Consider the following 20,470-nt stretch of genomic DNA (forward strand, 5'->3'; position numbering starts at 1 on the left):
TTGTTGTTGTTGAGAACTCGACATTTTAGATGATGTATTACAGCAGCTGTGGATTCTGAATTCCACTTTCCCTCTGGAAAGTTATTCTTGGTTTTGTTGTTGTTTAGTAGCTTATCTAGAACGAATCTGAAGTTCATGCCGTCTTTCCTTGGTATATAGCCATTAACGTCTCTGCTCTGATTATTTTTAATTTTGTTTATATTTTTTAGGCTAATCTCTTAGGCTTGTCTCTGTATTTTCATAGTTTAGTGATCATCCAATGATTTATCAGAGGTTGTAGTCAAACACTTTGAGCCAGTATACCCTCTGTCTTCTGCCAATGGATCGCTTTGTAGATTTATTAGTTTCCTGGAGCTGACATAGAAAATGCCCCTAAATTTGGTGGCTTAAAACAACAGAAATTTATTGTCTTGTGGTTCTGGAGGCCAGAAGTCTAAAATTAAGGTCTTAGCAGGGCCATGTCCCCTCTAAAACCTTAAGGGGAGAATCTTTCTTTGCCTCTTCCAACATCTGGTGATCCTTAGCAAAATCCTTGGTATTTTATGGCATGTAGCTCCATCACTTCAACCTGTGCTTCTATCCTCACATGTAATTCTTCTCTGTGTATCTTTATGTGTGTGTGTGTGTATGTGTGGATTTAGGACAATACAAATTTTGGATAATCTCACCTAGAGCCTTCCCTGATTATATCTACAAAGACCCTATCTCAGAATAAGGTCACATTCTGAAGTTCTGAGTATTCATGAATTTTTGGAGGGCAGTATTCAATCCACCATAGTGGGTTCAGGAGTACATTCAAAGTTCAGACAGTTTTCAGGTCAGTTTCAACTTTTATTTTCCACCAGGCTCTCATATTTCCTTTGTACACAGGTGCTAGCTCCCAGTAGGACAGGGATGTGTCAATAGGTTGGGCCTACTTCAATCCATGCCACTTCCAGTTAGCTGGGGATGTGTGGAAAGCTTATTGAATGTGTCTGTGACTGCCTTATTGCCTGTATCTCCCTGTTAAATTTCTGGCTAGTCTGCTGACCTGTTGCTTGCTCTAATTAGAACTACAATCTCATGGTTGGAAGAACCTCTGACCTTCCCTGTTAATTTGCTTCTGAGATTGTAGATTATTACTCATAATGCCACTGACCAAAGTTTTTTAGTTTTTTTTTCTCCAAATCAAGTCATCCTCCACTGACAGTGAAAGTGCAGTTTACTTATGTCATGTTCTTCCCTGCTAGAGGGCTTCCAGGTAGTTCTAATGGTAAAGAATCTACCTGCCAATGAAGGAGACACAAGAGATGTGGGTTTGATCCCTGAGTTGGGAAAATCCCCTGGAGGAGGAAATGGCATCCCACTCCGGTATTCTTGCCTGGGTAATCTCATGAAGAGAGGAGGCCTGTGGGCTATAGTCCTTGGGGTCGCAAAGAGTTGGACATGACTGAGCAACTGAGTACATGCGCATTCTTTAGTACAAGTTGCATCTGACTTAGATTTTTTTAAGGACATAATGTGATATAAGGAGAAGGCAATGGCACCCCACTCCAGTACTCTTGCCTGGAAAATCCCATGGACAGAGGAGCCTGGGAGGCTGCAGTCCATGGGGTCACTGAGAGTCAGACACAACTGAGCGACTTCACTTTCACTTTTCACTTTCATACATTGGAGAAGGAAATGGCAACCCACTCCAGTGTTCTTGCCTGGAGAATCCCAGGGATTGGGGAGCCTGGTGGGCTGCTGTCTATGGGGTCACACAGGGTCGGACACAACTGATGCGACTTAGCAGCAGCAGCAGCAGCAATGTGATATAAATACAGTATTTATAGATGACTATGAAAGAATAGGTTAAAATAATAAATGATGATTCATAATTATTTATTGGAAGCCCCTTCTGCTGTTGTCCTGAGATCTGAAGAAATGAAGATAAGTTAGACCAGTTTAAACTCATGGATTTCACAAACACATAGGGTAATAAACATTTAGACTAAAGTTCTCAGAGTGTGGTCCCTGGGCCAGCAACATAATCATCACATGGCAACTTGATGGAAATGCAAATTCTTGGGCCCTGTAGAATCAGAAACTCTGGGGTGAGGCCCAGAAATCTATGTTTTCATAAGCTTTTCAGGTGGTTCTCAAGCACACTAAAACTTGAAGGCCACTGGTGTAGCCATATTTTAATATATTTTGGAAGCACAACAGTAGGAAATATTGCAAAAGAGAAACAGAAATTATCAAGCCTATTACTGGTAGGAGTGGAATAGTGCATGGAGGCTTATTTTATAGGAAGTGACATTAGAAGTATCATGAAAAGTATATTTCTGAGTCACTCTGTAGAATAAGATTTCTCAGAATTGGGTTTTGGAATGTCTAGGGTGAGACTTCTTCAAAGAGCATTATAGAGACATGGAATGATTAAAACCTGTTAATTACAAGCAGTGGTGCTTAATTTATTGGTGAGACTTTTGGGTGGGTGGGGGATCAAGAAGGGATCTCAAATCTAGGCAGAACCAAAAATGAACTGAAGATAGAATGATTCTGCCTCATCCATATATGTATCAGGATGTTTTGAGTCACAGTTAAAAAATAAATTTATTTAAAAACACTACTGAATTAAAAGATAGTCATATAGAAGCATTACTGAGCTAATAGTCACCTTTCGTTATGTGCTTTATTGGTAGATAGCATAGCAAGATAGAGGTGTGGAGTCCAGAGAGGTGTTTGGATTCAAACACTGACTCTCCCACTTACTGTATGATCTTGGCTAAATTACTGAATCCATCTAAACTTAAATTTCTGCATTATAGAAACTAATGATGGTAATATCTACACTCCATATGGTTGTCTAGAAATAATACATCCAAAGTAATCAAGCATAATGTCTGGCCATATTAAGTGTTCATATAATTTTAGGTTTTATTATTTTATTACAAGTCAAAGAGTTTTATAACACCTTGTAGTATTGTTATACTATATATATAAGTAATAGAATGTATTTTTGTGATTAAAAATTGTCCTCAGTAAAACAAAAGGAGATCTAGAAAATAATATTGTACTTATCTACCAGAAAAATATGATTTAGAACACGTTAGTTCAAGGTCAGTTGCTTTCACTAATGTATTTCCTTTTTAAATTCCAGAGACCTTTCAGTTTATTTCCAAAAGGCACCAAGGTTTTCCCTTCAGCCTCACCTTTTTCCTGAATGGGATACAGGTGAACAGGTTAAGCTCCTGCTGTGAATATAAGCATCGAAAAGGTTCCAGACTTGGAGGCAAACGAGGCTACTTCGGGTTTGTGTGTGTCGAGAGATCATCTCCTTGTTACAAGTATGGAAACAAATATCCTTTGGTAGAGAGCAAGTTTTGCTACATGCTCCTTTGTATGCTTTTACTGATGTATTTCTCAGCACAATTTGTTAAGAATCATATTAATGTAGATGAGCCTAAAATATCTAAGGTTAAGGTTGTTTATCATAATCCTATGTGTTGTATTTAAAATTATAAGATGAAAAGTAGATTTTCTGTTGTGTTATATAGTGGGGATAAAAGCTGGTGGTGTTTCAAATTCTATTTCTTTTCTACCTCTTCCTTTCCTTGTGATGCTTAAGTTCTGTTTCTAAAGGGAAAGAGGGAGGTTTTTTCCTACATCATTCCTCGTAGTAATTGATTTTGGGCTGAGCTCCAGAGCGTGTGTCAAGCATCCAGCTTATACAATTGGATATTATAGGTTATGTATATTAGAGGTATGCCTACATTATTGTGTAGCCCAATGATCACTTTCATGCCACTAGTTTCAATCTCAGGCATAAAAAAATACATGTAAAAAGGTCAGTTGTGACTACTATTTATCAGTTTTCATGTTGGACATTCTGTTTGAGATCAGTAGATTTTCTTGCAGGCTTTGTTTAACTTTCTCCTGAAAGTACTCATGGAGAATTAATTGATTCTGTGCCAAGATAGAACATGGGAGTAAACCAACTAAAGAATCTGACCCATGGAGTGCCTTCTAATTGGGGAAGTGCAAGTAATATACCAATAAATCAATGCCAATATACCAATAGTACACCAACCAATTAATGTATGTTGTTCAGTCATCCAGTCATGTCTGACTCTCTGCAACACCATGGACTGCAGCATGCCAAGCATCTCTGTCCCTCACCACCTCCTGGAGTTTGCCCAAGTTCATGTCCATTGCATTGGTGATGCCATCCAGTCATCTCATCCTCTGATGCCCACTTCTCCTTCTGCTCTCAATCTTTCCCTGAATCAGGGACTTTTCCAATGAGTCAGCTGTTTGCATCAGGTGACCAAAATAGTGGAACTTCAGCTTTAACATCAGTCCTTTCAAGGACTGATTTCAAGAATATTCAAGGTTGATTTCCTTTAAGATCGACTGGTTTGATCTTCTTGCTGTCCAAGGAGCTCTCGGGAGTCTTCTCCAGCACCACAGTTCTTCGAAGACAGCAATTCTTTGGTGCAGTCTTTCTTTTAATATATATGAGATGGTAATAAAAATGATAAACACAAGATAAGGTAAGGGAGATAAAAGGAATGGCAAGGGGTAAAAGGGTCAGAAGGCAGTATTCTATTATGTAGGATGGATAGTAAAGGTCTCTTTGATGTCTTTCAAGCAGAAACCAGAAAAAATGTTCCCTTTTTCAAATAGGTTTTCAGGTAGAGAAAAAGCATAGACAAAGGGTGTGAGACAGGATGATGCTTGGTGTATGTAAATTTGCGTGGTCAGAGCACAAATGAGGAATGGGACAGTGATAGAAGATGAGGTCAGAGAGACAGTGGGGTCAAGTCATGCAGAGTCCTATGGTCACTGCAAAGACTTTGACTTTTATTCTGAGGGGGATGGGAAGCCTCTAAGGTAGGTTTTGAGCAATGGCCTGTCATGATCTGACAGTAGCTCTTATGGGAAAAATAAACTAGGGAGGGTGGGGAAATGGTGGAAACTACTTTAATCCAGAGGCAAGAGAATGGTGGAAAGAATTATAAGAAATTAGGTTCTAGATGAATTTTGAAGGTAGGGTTTATAGGATTTATTGATGGACTGGATGCAGGGCATAAGATAAAGAGTCGAGTCAGAGTAATTGAAAAGTTTTTAGCCTGAACAACTCGAAAGATGCCCAGTTAACAAAGGAAAGACTGTGGAAGATGTAGGTTTGGGAGTGGAAGGAAGGCATTTTGGTTTTGAATACATTGAGTTGGAGACATCTATGAGATGTGCAAGTAGAAATGTTGAATAAGTAGTAGGATCAGTTAATCTTGCGGCTGGTGAGATGTCCAGGCTGGAGATGTAAATTTGAGAATGGTTTACATATGGATGGCATTTAAAGTCATAAGATGGGATAAATCTGCTTAAGAATGGAAGGCAGTAAGAGAAGATGTCTGAGTAATGAGCTCTTGCCACTTTGATTCAAAGGGAAGGAAGATAAAGAGGAACCAGGAAAAAAGCCTAGGGAAGGAAGGCCAATGATTAGACAGAGAACCTGGAGAAAGCAATGTCCTGGAAATGAACAAAATATTTAAAGAATTAGGCATGATCAACTGGGTCCAAGGTGTGGCTAGGTGAAGCATAGTGAAAACTCTGGAATGAGCATGATTTGGTAATGTGTTGGTTATTGGTGATCTTGACACAAGTTGCTATAAAGGAGTGGTAGGAATGCACTTTGGATTGGAGTGGGTTTAATACACAGTTGGAGAAGAGCTGAGGCCAGAGATTATAGAGAGCTCTTATTAAAGAGTTTTGCTCTGAAGGATGGAAATTGGGTGGCAGCCAGGAGGGAAGATGGAGGGGCCCAAGAGGGGCTTATTATTTTTTAAGATTGGAGATGTTATAATATGGTTAAAAGCTGATAGATAATGTCACACAATGTTAGGTAGTTAGAATAGGAAACAATAGGATTAATACCTGAGGAAAGGAAAGCATTGATCAGGCATGATATAGAGGGAGATATTTAGTGCTTGAGTAGATGAGAAGAGATGGGGTCTGGGGCTCAAATGGAGGTATTAGCCTTAGATGAAGTAACATGAAGAAAGATGGCTGTAGGGCAGAGAGAGATGTATATTGGTGGATGTTTTTGGACCACCTGGAAGTTCTCTGCTGATTGTTTCTATTTTCTGGTCAAATAAGAATTCATCAGCCGAGGTTAAGGCTAAGGGAGGAAGAATCTGGAATTTATAGGTGAGAGAAGAGGTACACGTGGCCCAGTGAATGGTCTAGGGCAAGTAGTAGGAATGCTGAGGTGCACATAGGACATACATGCAGTTGCTTTTCTGTTCCAAGTCAAACATGCATTCTCCATATTTGTGGGCAAGTCATTTAACACATTTCTGTTTAACTCGCAAGAAAGCTAACAAGTTTGTATACAATCACTCATGTGTGAACACGTAGCACTCACTGGGAATTGCTGTATAAATCCAAGCTATAAAGTGTTTGGTCCTAAACACTTTCTATGGAGGTTTAATAATCGGTACCAAAATCAGATTGATGGCATCTGCTCTCCTATTCAATTCTTACAAGCATCTGTACAATTCTTTATATGAGTTCACTTGGTTTCCTCTAGCTTCTTTCTTTGAAATGTTCAAGCTGGGAAAGATTGAATGCAAAAGGAGAAGGGCATGGGAGAGGATAAAATGGTTAGAAAGCATCATCGACTCAATGGACATGAATCTGAGCAAACTCCGGGAGATAGTTTAATAGAGGAGCCTGGCATGCTGCAGTCCATCAGGTCTCAAAAAGTCAGAAACAACTTAGTGACTGAACAACATCAACAAATAAAATGGTTTTGATATTTAAGAGTAAAGTCTATTCAGTCAGTCACTTCACTCACTCAGTCATGTCCAACTCTGCGATCCCATGGACTGCAGCATGTCAGGCTTCCCTGTCCATCACCAACTCCCGGAACCTAGTCAGATTCATGTCCATCGAGTCAGTGATGCCATCCAACCATCTCATCCTCTGTCATCCCCTTCTCCCGCCGTCAATCTTTCCCAGCATCAGGGTCTTTTCAAATGAGTCAGTTCTTTGCATCAGGTGGCCAAAGTATTGGAGTTTCAGCTCCAGCATCAGTCCTTCCACGAATATTCAGGACTGGTTCCTTTAGGATGGACTGGTTGGATCTCCTTGCAGTCCAAGGGACTCTTAAGGGACTCTTCTCCAACACCACAGTTCAAAAGCATGAATTCTTTAGTGCTCTGCTTTCTTTATATTCCAACTCTCACATCCATACATGACTACTGGAAAAACCATGGCTTTGACTAGACGGACCTCTGTTGGTGAAGAAATGTCTCTGCTTTTAAATATGATGTCTAGGTTGGTCATAGCTTTTCTTCCAAAGAGCAAGCGTCTTTTAATTTCATGGCTGCAGTCACCATCTACAGATTTTGGAGACCAAAAAAATAAAGTCTGACACTGTTTCCATTGTTTACACATCTATTTGCCATGAAGTGATGGGACCAGATTCCATGATCTTAGTTTTCTGAATGGTGAGTTTTAAGCCAACGTTTTTACTCTCCTCTTTCACTTTCATCAAGTGGCTCTTTAATTCTTCTTCACTTTCTGCCATAAGGGTGGTGTCATCTGTATATCTGAGGTTATTGATATTTCTCCCAGCAATCTTGATTCCAGCTTGTGCTTCATCCAGCCCAGCATTTCTTATGATGTACTCTGCATATAAGTTAAATAAACAGAGTGACAATATACAACCTTGATGTACTCCTTTCCTGATTTGGAACCAGTCTTTTGGTCCATGTCCAGTTCCAACTGTTGCTTCTTCGCCTGCATACAGATTTTTCAGGAGGCAGGTCAGGTGTTCCCATCTCTTGAAGAATTTTCCACAGTTTGTTGTGATCTACACAGTCAAAGGCTTTGGCATAGTCAATAAAGCAGAAATAGATGTTTTTCTGGAACGGTCTTGCTTTTTTGATGATCCAGTGGATGTTGGCAATTTGATCTCTGGTTCCTCTGCCTTTTCTAAATCCAGCTTGAACATCTGGAACATTCACGGTTCACACACTGTTGAAGCCTGGCTTGGAGAATTTTGAGCATTACTTTTCTAGCGTGTGAGATGAGTGCAATTGTGCAGTAGTTTGAGCATTCTTTGGCAGTGCCTTTCTTTGGGATTAGAATGAAAACAGACCTTTTCCAGTCCTGTGGCCACTGCTGAGTTTTCCATATTTGCTGGCATATTGAGTGCAGCATGTTCACAGCATCATCTTTTAGGATTTGAAGTAACTCAACTGGAATTCTATCACCTCCACCAACTTTTTTCATAGTGATGCTTCCTAAGGTCCACTTGACTTCAGACTCCTGGATGTCTGGCTCTAGGTGAGTGATCACACCATCATGGTTATCTGGGTTGAAGATCTTTTTTGCATAGTTCTTGTGTATTCTTGCCACCTCTTAATATCTTCTGCTTCTGTTAGGTCCATTAGATTTCTGTCCTTTATTGTGCCTATCTTTGCATGAAATGTTCCCTTGGTATCTCTGATTTTCTTGAAGAGATCTCTAGTCTTTCCCATTCTATTGTTTTCCTCTCTTTCTTTGCATTGATCACAGAGGAAGGCTTTCTTATCTCTCCTTGCTATTCTTTGGAACTCTGCATTCAAATGGGTATATCTTTCCTGTTCTCCTTTGCCTTTTGCATCTTTTCTTTTCTCAAGGCCTTTGTACGGCCTTGTCAGAAAACCATTTTGCCTTTTTGCATTTCTTTTTCTTGGGGATGGTTTTGATCACTGCCTCTTGTACAATGTCACGAACCTCTGTCAATAGTTCTTCAGGCGCTCTGTCTCTCAGATCTAATCCCTTGAATCTATTTGTCACTGAAAGTGAAAGTGAAGTTGCTCAGTCGTGTCCGACTCTTTGCAACCCCATGGACTGTAGCCTACCATGTTCCTCCGTCCATGGGATTTTCCAGGCAAGAGTACTGGAGTGGGTTGCCATTTCCTTCTCCAGAGGATCTTCCCAACCCAGGGATCGAAACTGGATCTCCCACATTGTAGTCAGATGCTTTACCATCTGAGCCATTATCACTTCCACCATATAATTGTAAGGGATTTGATTTAGGTCATACCTGAATGGTCTAGTGGTTTTCCTTACTTTCTTCAGTTTAAGTCTGAATTTGGCAATAAGGAGTTCATGATCTGAGCCACAGTTAGCTCCCAGTCTTATTTTTGCTGACTGTATAGAGCTTCTCCATCTTTGGCTGCAAAGAAGATAATCATTCTGATTTCAGTGTTGACCATCTGGTGATGTCCATGTGTAGAGTCTTCTCTTGTGCTGTTGGAAGAGGGTGTTTGCTATGACCAGTGCGTTCTTTTGGCAAAACTCTGTTAGCCTTTGACCTGCTTTGTTTTGTACTCCAAGGCTGAATTTGTCTGTTACTCCAGGTAACTCTTGACCTTCAACTAAAATGCACAGTTCTCATAGGACATTGGTTTTCAATGTTTTGTTAACTTCATAATCATTTCTCCAAATGAAATCTGTGAATGTCCCAAGTAGAACATGTGGTGTCATTTGATGTGTCCCTACTGCAGCTCAGGTGAAAGTCAATTCCGTGCAGATTGGTTTAAATGGGGCAGGGATGGACCAGTAAGGGCTACAGCCTCGCTTGTTTGGCTCTGCTCTACTTGAGATGACTTTGTTTATTCCAGAAGCACAAACACTGCAGAACTCCAATGAAAGTTGAGAACTATCCCTCAGGAGATTGATATCACTTATAATATTCTGTAACTTTTGTCACACCCATAATAATACCTTTCTTTAGTTATTTTGAGAGATGTGCTTTCCTTCCCCCAGTTTGCTAAAAATGAAGTTCATTTTAATTCATTAAAAAAATACTGGTTCCTTGAACTTTTATTATGAGAAGGAGGGCAACTAAAACAATAGGGAGTTCTATTTTTAATAAGTGATTTGGAATTACCTGTTTTGAGGTCCTTAGAAAACAAGAAAAGTTCAGCAGTGTTCATTACCGAAGTGTGGAGGTTCCACACTGGTACCCATCCCTCAATCATGGGACCTCTTTGAAGAGGCATGGTAGTTATTTTCAGTTGCTAAAGTGAAACACAGGAAGAAAAATTGCCTAACCAAGTAGAATGCATACTGCTTTGAGCTTCAGTAATCAGAATCAACACCTCAAATTATACTCAGAAGTCAAATAGGTAGTCAGTGACGAGGAGAGCACAGATGTTACCCACTTTGTTTGTCTAATTCCCTTAAGCAGATGGGCCATAAAACGTCTGCACAGGCAGTAGGGAGGCATCAAAGCCTCTACACAGTCACAACATAAACCAAAAGTAACAGCATATCAGAGGCTCCAAATCAATGGATTTGGTGTTGCCATTGATAAGGGAAGAACAGCTTGAACAGAAGGCAATGCTAGTAATCATAGTCTTTGAAGATTCATGACACCTTTATTCCAAGGAAAGCAATGTGCTAAGTATATCATCATTATAGTTGAGAATTAATTTATCATGCTAATATGGGTGAGGTAAGTGTGTTCTTATTATCCCATTTTTCACAGCCCCTGATAGTTACTTTGAGTGCCTATCCATTTAGCCTTATTTTATGGGGAGATAGTGAAAGGATATGTGATATAACTAAGCCCTCATATTTGCTACTGCTAGTCTAGGGATGGCTGAAATTTAGTGAAATCTTCATTTGAAGAGATTGACATTAGTTTTGATTCACCCTGAAGCGATTTTCAGATTTTTACATATTGTTTTGATTCTTCCTGGACTGACAAGTCTTGACTACATTCTAATCCCACTCTAACTGGCTCAGTTCACCAAGAGTTGTGTGACATGGAGAGAAGGGACTGGGTAAAGTTCTAGAGGAGGAGTAGGGAGACCAGTAACTACCAGGTACCTTTTTCGGGTTACAGATTGTCTCTAGGCCTTGGTAAAAACTTCTCCATATTGTGTTAGTCTCTGGTGAGAGTGTGAGTACTTGCCCTGGTGGTAAGCTCAGCCGTGAGACATTTGTCTGTACACAGCAGTCATCTGAGAAGACTGTAGCTGTAATTTATTAATATGGGTGTACTTCAGTGTGAGGTGATGGAGTCTAATAGTCCTGAGCTGAAATCCAGTTTCATCACTAACCTGCTGGGTGAACCTGGGCAAGTCATGGAACCCTTAAAGCCTCAGTTTCCTCATTTGTAAAGTGATGATGATAATTCTTAAGTAATTGGTCTGTAGGGGAATGTATCCTATAAGATCATGTATACAAAGTACCTAGCAAAGAGATTGGCACAGAAGGAGCGCTTGATACTTTTATTGTTATCATAGTCATCATATTTTTTAATGTGTATTATCATCATTACAATTCCTATTTTGATATTATCTTGAGAAACAGGAAAAAAACTATAGAAGAATTTATTGATCTTAACTTTTTTTATAACTGATTTTTTAAAATATTTTTTAATGTCTTCATACATTCATATCATCTGCTGACTCACCAGATTTGAATTTGAATGACCATATGACCTCTAGAGATTACTGCCATTTTCAAAGCACAAAAACTTATTGCCAGCAAAAATCAACAAAAGATTGTGGTACAGGTTTCAAAGTTGTTGTGTGTTATTTGCTCAGTTGTGTCTCTTTGCAACCCCATGGACTGTAGCCCACCAGGCTCCTCTGTCCGTGGAATTCTCTAGGCAAGAATACGGGAGTGGGTTACCATTCCCTTCTCCAGAGGATCTTCTTGACCCAGGGATTGGAACCCAGGTCTCCTGCTTTGCAGGCAGATTCTTTATTGTCTGAGCCACCAGGGAAGCCCACAGGCTTCAAAAGACCATTCTAAAAGTAGTGATGACAATTCTATTACAATAAGCATTCAGGCTCCTGAAGTGTTTGTTTCAGTTCAGTTCAGTTCAGTCGCTCAGTCATGTCCGACTCTTTGCGACCCCATGAATTGCAGCACACCAGGCCTCTCTGTCCATCACCAACTCCCGGAGTCCACCCAAACCCATGTCCATCGAGTCGGTTATGCCATCCAACCATCTCATCCTCTGTCATCCCCTTCTCCTTCTGCCCCCAATCCTACCCAGCATTAGGGTCTTTTCCAATGAGTCAACCCTTCGCATGAGGTGGCCAAAGTATTGGAGTTTCAGCTTCAACATCAGTCCTTCCAATGAACATCCAGGGTTGATCTCTTTTAGGATGGATTGATTGGATCTCCTTGCAGTCCAAGGGACTCTCAAGAGTCTTCTCCAACACCACAGTTCAAAAGCATCAATTCTTCAGCACTCAGCTTTCTTCACCGTCCATCTCTTACATCCATACATGACCACTGGAAAAACCATAGCCTTGACTAGACAGACTTTTGTTGGCAAAGTAATGTCTCTGCTTTTAAATATGCTATCTAGGTTGGCCATAACCTTCCTTCCAAGGAGTAAGCGTCTTTTAATTTCATGGCTGCAATCACCATCAGCAGTGATTCTGGAGCCCAAAAAAATAAAGTCTGGCACTGTTTCCACTGTTTACCCATCTATTTCCCATGAAGTGATGGGACCAGATGCCATGATCTTAGTTTTCTGAACATTGAGCTTTAAGCCAACTTTTTCACTCTCCTCTTTCACCTTCATCAAGAGGCTCTTTAGTTCTTCTTCACTCTCTGCCATAAGGGTGGTGTCATCCGCATATCTGAGGTTATTGATATTTCTCCCGGCAATCTTGATTCCAGCTTGTGTTTCTTCCAGCCCAGCATTTCTCATGATGTACTCTGCATAGAAGTTAAATAAGCAGGGTGACAATATACAGCCTTGACGTACTCCTTTTCCTATTTGGAACCAGTCTGTAAAGGGTGCAAAAATATTTGACTGTGTTTCTTAAAAAAATAAATCAATTATTTAGATTCAACCTTATATGTAAGTCTTTTTTTGATTGTGATGTTGGAATAATAAATTATCAAAGACTGAATGACGTCTTCTGATAACTTTTATCTCAGCTTCCTTTTACTGAGAAACCTGAATGTCCATTTGTCACATAATTCTAATTTAAAGACTTAAATATCTATCTATCTATCTCCCTACCTGACTCTGCTCTAGAGCCAAAAATATACTTTTAAGGCACAAAGCTTAGTTTGAGACTATAATTCTTAGTTATTAAGTTGCTTCCTTTTCTTGTTTATTATTGTAGGCAAAACTAAGAATTTTTTGTGTTTACTTACAAGATTGTTATATTAATAAGGAAAAAGTAGTTAATTTGTAATTAACTATGTGCACTATGATAAATATGTTTCTTGTAAGATTTCTTACTGGGTTAAGAGAAGTAGTTTAAAGATCTTTGTGGTTCTGCTGTGTATAAAGTTTAATCACGCTTTATGTTAATGTTTTTCCTAGGTGTATTATTGCAATGGGCCTTGACAAAAAAACAACTTCTCCAAAACCCAGGAAAGAAAAGAACACTGAGAAAAGAGAGGGACAGAAGAAGGGTGAGGGGAAACTGAGGAAGGATAGAGAATACCCGATACCAAGAAGGAGAGATATGGAGGGGACCAAAGCCTCAGCTTCAGTCATTTTTTCAGCTCAAGAACTACACGCAGGGCTCAGTGAAGTGAGAACTGCTGTTGAAGAAATGGAATGTAAAGAAAAACCAGGGCAAGGTGTCTGGGAAGATGACCAAGAAAACATATTTAAATACGGTAATGCATGGCACTGTTTTCTTTTGTTGTTGCTGTTGTTTTGTTGAAGTCTTTAGAATGTAATTATGAAAATTTGCAAAAATATCCATTAAATGTTGTTACTCAGTTTTGATCCTCAGGCAACTCTGTTGCAAGGAGGACTCTTCCCTGATCACCTTCCTCCACTGTTTTGCAAAGAGTTCTATGTGAATTGGGCTTCCCTTGTTGAGTTGGGCTCAGCTGGTAAAGAATCTGCTGCAATGTGGGAGACCTGGGTTCTACCCCTGGGTTGGGAAGATCCCCTGGAGAAGGGAAAGGCTACCCACTCCAGTATTCTGGCCTGGAGAATTCCATGAACTGTACAGTCCGTGGGGTTGCAAAGAATCAGACACGACTGAGCAACTTTCACTTTCACTTCATGTGAGCTGTCTTAAAGGAGGGCTGCCTAACTCCAGGAGGTTGGAGGTGCTTGTAGGGGAGGCAGGGAAGAGTTTGTATCTGTGTGGGCAGAGGCTCCTTTCACTTCTGCAGGGAGAGACCAGAATTTTGCCTATTTTTTTCAGTATCTGATGTTTTGAACTGTGGTGTTGGAGAAGACTTTTGAGAGTCCCTTGGACTGCAAGGAGATCCAACCAGTCCATCCTAAAGGAAATTAGTCCTGATATTCATTGGAAGGACTGATGCTGAAGCTGCAACTCCAATACTTTGGCCACCTGATGTGAAGAACTGACTCATTTGAAAAGACCCTGATGCTGGGAAAGATTGAAGGCAGGAGGAGAAGGGGACGATAGAGGATGAGATGGTTGGATGGCATCACTGACTCAATGGACATGAGTTTGAGTAAATTCCAGGAGTTGCCGATGGACAGGGAAGCCTGGTGTGCTGCAGTCCATGGGGTCACAAAGAGTTGGACACAACTGAGCGACTGAACTGAACTGAACTGATGTATTTGCTCTGATGAAATTGATGCTTTGGCATCAGGAAGGCACAGCCTATATGATTATACAATGAAAGAATATTCCATAACTGAAAACATTTGAAAATATAGGCCTGGGGTCCTGGAGCCTGTCTGCCTTTCTTGTTTTTTTATTTTTTCTTCCCTTGTCTTCCCTCTTCTCCCCTCCCCTTCCCTCTTCTCCTCCTTCCTCTTCATCTTCTTCCTCCTCATCCTCCTGCTCTGACTCTTTCTCCTCCTTTCTTTCCCCTATAAACATATACATACACACATATATATGTGTGCATATATATATCTCCTTACCTTATATATATATACACACACATCCTCATCTTTTGATGTTGTTGCTGTTGTTCAGTCACTAAGTCATGTCTGACTCTTTGCAACCCTATTAACTGCAGCATGCCAAGCTTTCCTGTCCTTCACTATCTCCCAGAATTTGCTCAAACTCATGCCCATTGAGTCAGTGATGCCATCAAACCATCTCATTTTCTGTCTCCTTGTCTCCTCTTGTCCTCCATCTTTCCCAGCATCAGGGTCTTTTCCATCAGGTGGCCAAAGTATTGGCACTTCAACTTTAGCATCAGACCTTCCAATAAATATTCATGGTTGATTTACTTTAGGATTGACTGGTTTTATCTCCTTGCTGTCCAAGGAACTCTCAAGAGTCTTTTCCATCACTACAGTTCAAAAGCATCAATTCTAAGACATTTCAGCCTCCTTTATGGTCTAACTCTCATATCTGTACATGACTATGAGAAAAACCAAAGCTTTGACTATATGGATCTTTTCTGCAAAGTGATGTCTCTGCTTTTTAATACACTGTCTAGGTTTGTCATAGCATTCCTTTGATGTAGTAGATATTATTACTCTCTCCATTTTAAGAAAATAAGGCTCAGACATACAGAGAGAAAGTAGCAGAGCTAAGATTCATACTGTAGGAAAGAAAAATGACTTTCCCTCTACCCATCTTAGGTTCATTGGCTGTGTCCATGTAAATAAAACCAACAGATTAAAAAGGGAAAACAAAGAGAAGTTTGTTAGCAGTGCATCGTGCATATGGATGGGAGCACTCAAATCTGAGTAACTCAAAGTGGTGGTTAGAACTTGGGCTTATATGGCATCTAATAGAAGAATAATACATTTTTTCAAGAAGTGACAAGGCAAAGGAAAAGGATTGAGCTTCCAGGGACAGCGAATTGTGGGAAGGCAAATATTATGTGGAAACTAACGTTATCTAAGGGCTAGTTTCAGTGAAGTTTGTGTTGATTTCTTTGGTGCCATCTCTGGGCTGTTAGGGATCAGAGTTGCCTCCTAGGATTAACTTCTGTCCTTCCTGGGAGAGAGGAAAGGGGAGACACCTTCAAAAATTTATGTCCTAGGACTTCCCTGGTGGTCCAGTGGTTAAGAAGCCACTTTCCAATGTAGGGTACATGGTTTGATCCCTGGTCCAGGAAGACCCCAAATGCTACCAGGGGCAGCTAAGCCTGTGCACCACAACTACTGAAGCTATGTACTCTAGAGCCCTTGCTCTACAATAAGAGATGCTACTGCAGTGAGAAGTCTGTACACCACAAGTAGAGAGTAGCCCCTGTTCTTGGCAACCAGGGAAAGCCCTCACACAGCAAGGAAGACCCAGCACAGTTTAAAAAAAATAAATTAAGAGTAAAATTTATGCCTTGCTTTTAGGGAAATAGGATGAGGGCTGAGAGCTCTTCTATTTACAACTTCTCAGTTGCCTTATGCCCAAGTGGCATAGTGTGCGGTGGCATACTCCGCTACCTTTAACACCCAGTAAGTGGACTCCAATGAATATTCAGGGTTGATTTCCTTTGGGATGGACTGGTTGGATCTCCTTGCAGTCCAAGGAACTCTCAAGAGTCTTCTCTAGCACCACAGTTCGAAAACATCAATTCTTTAGAGCTCAGCCTTCTTTATGGTCCAACTCTCACATCCGTACATGACTACTGGCAAAACAATAGCTTTGACTATATGGACCTTTTTCGGCAAGGTGATGTTTCTGCTTTTTTAATACACTGTCTAGGTCTGTCATAGCTTTTCTTCCAAGGAGCAAGTGTCTTTTAATTTCATTGTGCAGTCACTGTCTGCACTGATTTTGGAGCCTAAGAAAATAAAGTCTGTCACTGTTTCCGTTTTTTCCCCATCTATTTCAGGACATATAGGTATGTTTATTTGGGCTATGTTCAATTTCTGTTCTTGTTTTCTTAAACCAAAATGGTACAATGAGTAGCATACTTTATGCCTGTAATACAGCTTTTCTCAAGATCTCTCTAATGGATTTTAAATGCTGATTTCCTTTTAAAAGAAAGAAGAAAAAGCTGATGAAGTCTTCAGCTCTCTGTAAAACAGTCACTGATGGTCAGGGCAGCAAGAAGCCTGTGTGGAGGTCAGCCAGGCAGAGTCGTGGCTGGATTGATGTTGACCTTGCACTGACTTACTTCCTCATTAGTGGGGATGGTAAACAACAACCTAATTACATTCTCTGGGAGAATAAAGATGAAATGGGGAAACAGAAGAAATTATGAAAAGGGATCCAGAAAGCATACCACTAGTTCATTCATACTGAAAACATGAGTAGATAGATGAAGGAGTTGTTTTGAGCTCTGAGATAATGTAGAGCTCCTGGTTAATAGAAGACTGGTATTTAACTGTGATGATAGAACAGAGCTGGGGCAGCCTTGAATTTCCTATTTGAGAGAAAGCACTGAAGCTCCTGCCAAACAGGATGCAGGGATTTTTCCTCTGCTTCAATAATATAACTGCAATTGTGTCCTAATTGTGGACACTGTACTTTTCTCATTTTAATCAGGTGCCACCATTAAAGTGCATTGCTGTCAATATAGCACATATCGTGTGTGATTTCTCCTGCTCTACTACCAACTCCCTCCACTCCCCAGTCAATCACAATTACTACTAATCTCTAATATTTATTTGGGCTTCCCTGAGGTCTCAGTGGTAAAGAACCCCCCTGACAGTGCAGGAGACCAGGGTTTGATCCCTGGGTGGGCAAGATCCCCTGGAGAAGGAGATGACAACTCATTCCAATATTCTTGCCTGGGAAATCCCATGGACAGAGGAGCCTGGCAGGCTCCAGTCCATGGAGTCACAAAAGAATCGGACACAACTTAGCAACTAAAACAAAACAATATTTGTTAGGTATCTACTTTCCTTGGCACTATACTAAGCACATTTTAAGCATTGTTGCTTTTAATATTCCCCAGTTTTGTGAGGCAGGTACCACTCATACCATAAATGAAGAAACTCAAACTTTAAGATGTTCAGCAAATTGACTGAGGTCACACAGCTGTGTTTAACTGGTACTTGGACACATGACAGTGTGACTCCAAAACCCTATTTCACCACTCTGTAATAGTTGATGAAATTGAAGCAACTTATTCATGTACTATCTGTCCCTGCTTATCCTATGGCCAGCAGCATATATCTGTTTCTGATGTGTTTCTCTGTGTGTGTGAGTTCTGTGGCTAACTTCAGCTACTCCCTAGGAAGTCTTCCACAATCTTCGAATGACTTTCCTCTCTTATTTGACTCTATTCCACTTATTTGACATTATTTCACATTATTAATCAAGGGTCCTATATAAAAGTCTACAGCAATCAAGCCCAATAGTGTTAAAACTAAACTTACTGAGGGTCATGTATAAAAACTATTCACATATGAGTACAGTATTTCTTGTGTATCTATGTCTTATTTCCTCTACAAAAATTGGAGATCTGTTGAGAGGCTACGGTAATGTCTTTTATCTTGCAATTTTATCCTCTTCCACATGGGAAGTTCTCAATAAAGAGAACCTTGCTGGACCAAGTGAGGAGCTATCCTCTTACTTGGCCTGAAATATTTGAATCAAGGTATTTGTTTTTATTAGTACTTTCTGTTTGCATTATGCAATATAAACTAAATTTTTCATCTTCCTTCTTATTTTATAATTTTGTCCTACTGATAATTAGCATTTCTCTTTCTACATATTAACTCTCTTTCATGAAAATATTCTCACGAGTTCTCTTTGTTTGCTTTTTTGTTACAGTTTTTGATTTCACTTTTCTTCTAACATGACCCTCGTACCTTCTCTGCATTAAAAGAGCTTTCTACATATGCATAGGGCATGCGTTTCTGAATTAAGTTTCTCTCATTGTGGCAGAGTGGACCACTCTCAAGTAATTACCCAAGAGACCCCCACCACTGGAGAAGAAACCAGACTATCTAATAACTAAAACACAGAAAAAGGGAAAACTTTATTTTCCCTGTAATCTTTATTTTAAAGATAATTGTTTATTTGCTTAATTGGTTCTGCATGAAATCCTTTTGCTCTCTATCCTTGGCATGTTGTCACTTCAAGATTTTTAGTTTTTAGTGGAAGAAAAAGGGGAATAATTAAATATGAAAGGTGAAAAATTATAACCACAGGGGACAGATGGCGTTTATCTGATGTGACAGATTCCTTTTCCTGCTGCAGATGTGTTACACTTCTGTAGGGAATGAAGCAAATTCATGATTGTGACAGGAATATTCTATTTTATAAGAATTTTTATCCTTGGAATGTAATTATTTTATTGATTGTAGTAATGAATAATGCATATGATTTCAGTTCTAGCCCAGGTATAGAATCCTTCATAATGCCTTTTTGATGTCCATTTGCTGCTCTCAAAGAATTTACTATTCACAGTGTTACTTCTCAGGGCCTTTGGGCTTGATTAATTGAATTTTTCTACTTCACTATTCATTAACTTGATATCCAAATATTTTGAACATTCTTCCTATAAAATATGACCTCACTGGATCTCCAAATTAACTTTCATTATTATAATCCTGTTCTCTTCATTTTTAATTTATTTCTAATTTATTGTTTTCTATCAAGTTCTTCTCTTGTCCATTTTGGTTATTGTAGATGACGATGTCCATTTGTAAATGAGCTTTTATTAGGTTTCAGGCTTGTCATTTGGAGCTTCATTTCTTTAGTGCTCTTGTATATGTAACTGATTGCTCTCTTTGATCATTTGCTATTAGTTTTCCATGTTCACTAATTGTGTGAAAAAGAAGTAAAGAAAGGCCCAGAGAGCAGAGGATAATGGAGTCAAAGTCCTCATTAAAGTGAAATGGGCTCAGTATTAGGGATTCTATTTTCATTCTCATAGTGGAAATTTTCTTTTCTCAGAATATGAAGAAGATTTTGAAGCAGACGAGGAGAAACAAGATGAGAAAGCTAATGAAGAAGGACAGGCTGATGATCAAATGAATGAAATGTCAAAGTCACCCTCAGATGATGAAAAAGATCATTTAGACCCTGAAAGGGAAAGTGAAACCTCTTTGTGGAAGGCAGCAGATGCTGATGACAGTGTGAAAGATGAGGGTGATGGGTGCTCGGAGAGTGAACTGGAAGATGATAAACAAGGCAAGTTGTTTAGCTTATCATGTGACATAGGCTGTTTAGCAAGTGTACTTACCCTTATATTTAATGAGATAATCCTCTTTTAAGACTGTTTAGAACGTGGTACCCTTACCAGAAGATGCTGGTCAACCTATCTTCCATAGATACCCATTATGGAATCCTTTCTCTTTAATTTGCTGGGATTTTTCAGCAAGGTGTCAGGTAAAAGTTGTAGTGACACATCTCCTGTTTACTTAGAAGTTACCTCATTAAAAAAAATTTCAATATTCTCTTATATACACACACATATAGACCATTTCTCTTGGCTTCGGAAAATGAAAAGTGATTCCTATTCAATTAAAGGAAAGTTGAAAATTTCTCCCTTATTTATGCTCATTTTTTTTAATTTACTTTGAACACAAGATACAGGTATATCAGTTTATGGAAAGATTGATAAAATTTCCCCTTTACAATATTCAAGCCTAAAATGACTCTGAATT

The 20,470-nt window shown here is 39.6% G+C and overlaps 1 protein-coding gene across 2 annotated transcripts in view; it reads left to right on the plus strand.

Moving 5' to 3' along the window:
• ERICH3 (glutamate rich 3) overlaps positions 1 to 20,470 on the plus strand; it is a 123,783-nt gene that overhangs the window by 71,155 nt on the left and 32,158 nt on the right. For both annotated transcript variants that reach the window (XM_081490209.1, XM_081490210.1), the window contains 3 exons: positions 3,125 to 3,311; positions 13,331 to 13,632; positions 19,758 to 19,994. In XM_081490209.1, the coding sequence (XP_081346335.1) occupies positions 3,125 to 3,311; positions 13,331 to 13,632; positions 19,758 to 19,994 (726 nt within the window). The remainder of the gene's footprint in view (positions 1 to 3,124; positions 3,312 to 13,330; positions 13,633 to 19,757; positions 19,995 to 20,470) is intronic.

Source organism: Giraffa tippelskirchi, chromosome 5 (assembly GCF_054371585.1).
Source record: "Giraffa tippelskirchi isolate mGirTip1 chromosome 5, T2T-mGirTip1v1.2.pri, whole genome shotgun sequence".
In the NCBI taxonomy this organism is placed as follows: domain Eukaryota; kingdom Metazoa; phylum Chordata; class Mammalia; order Artiodactyla; family Giraffidae; genus Giraffa; species Giraffa tippelskirchi.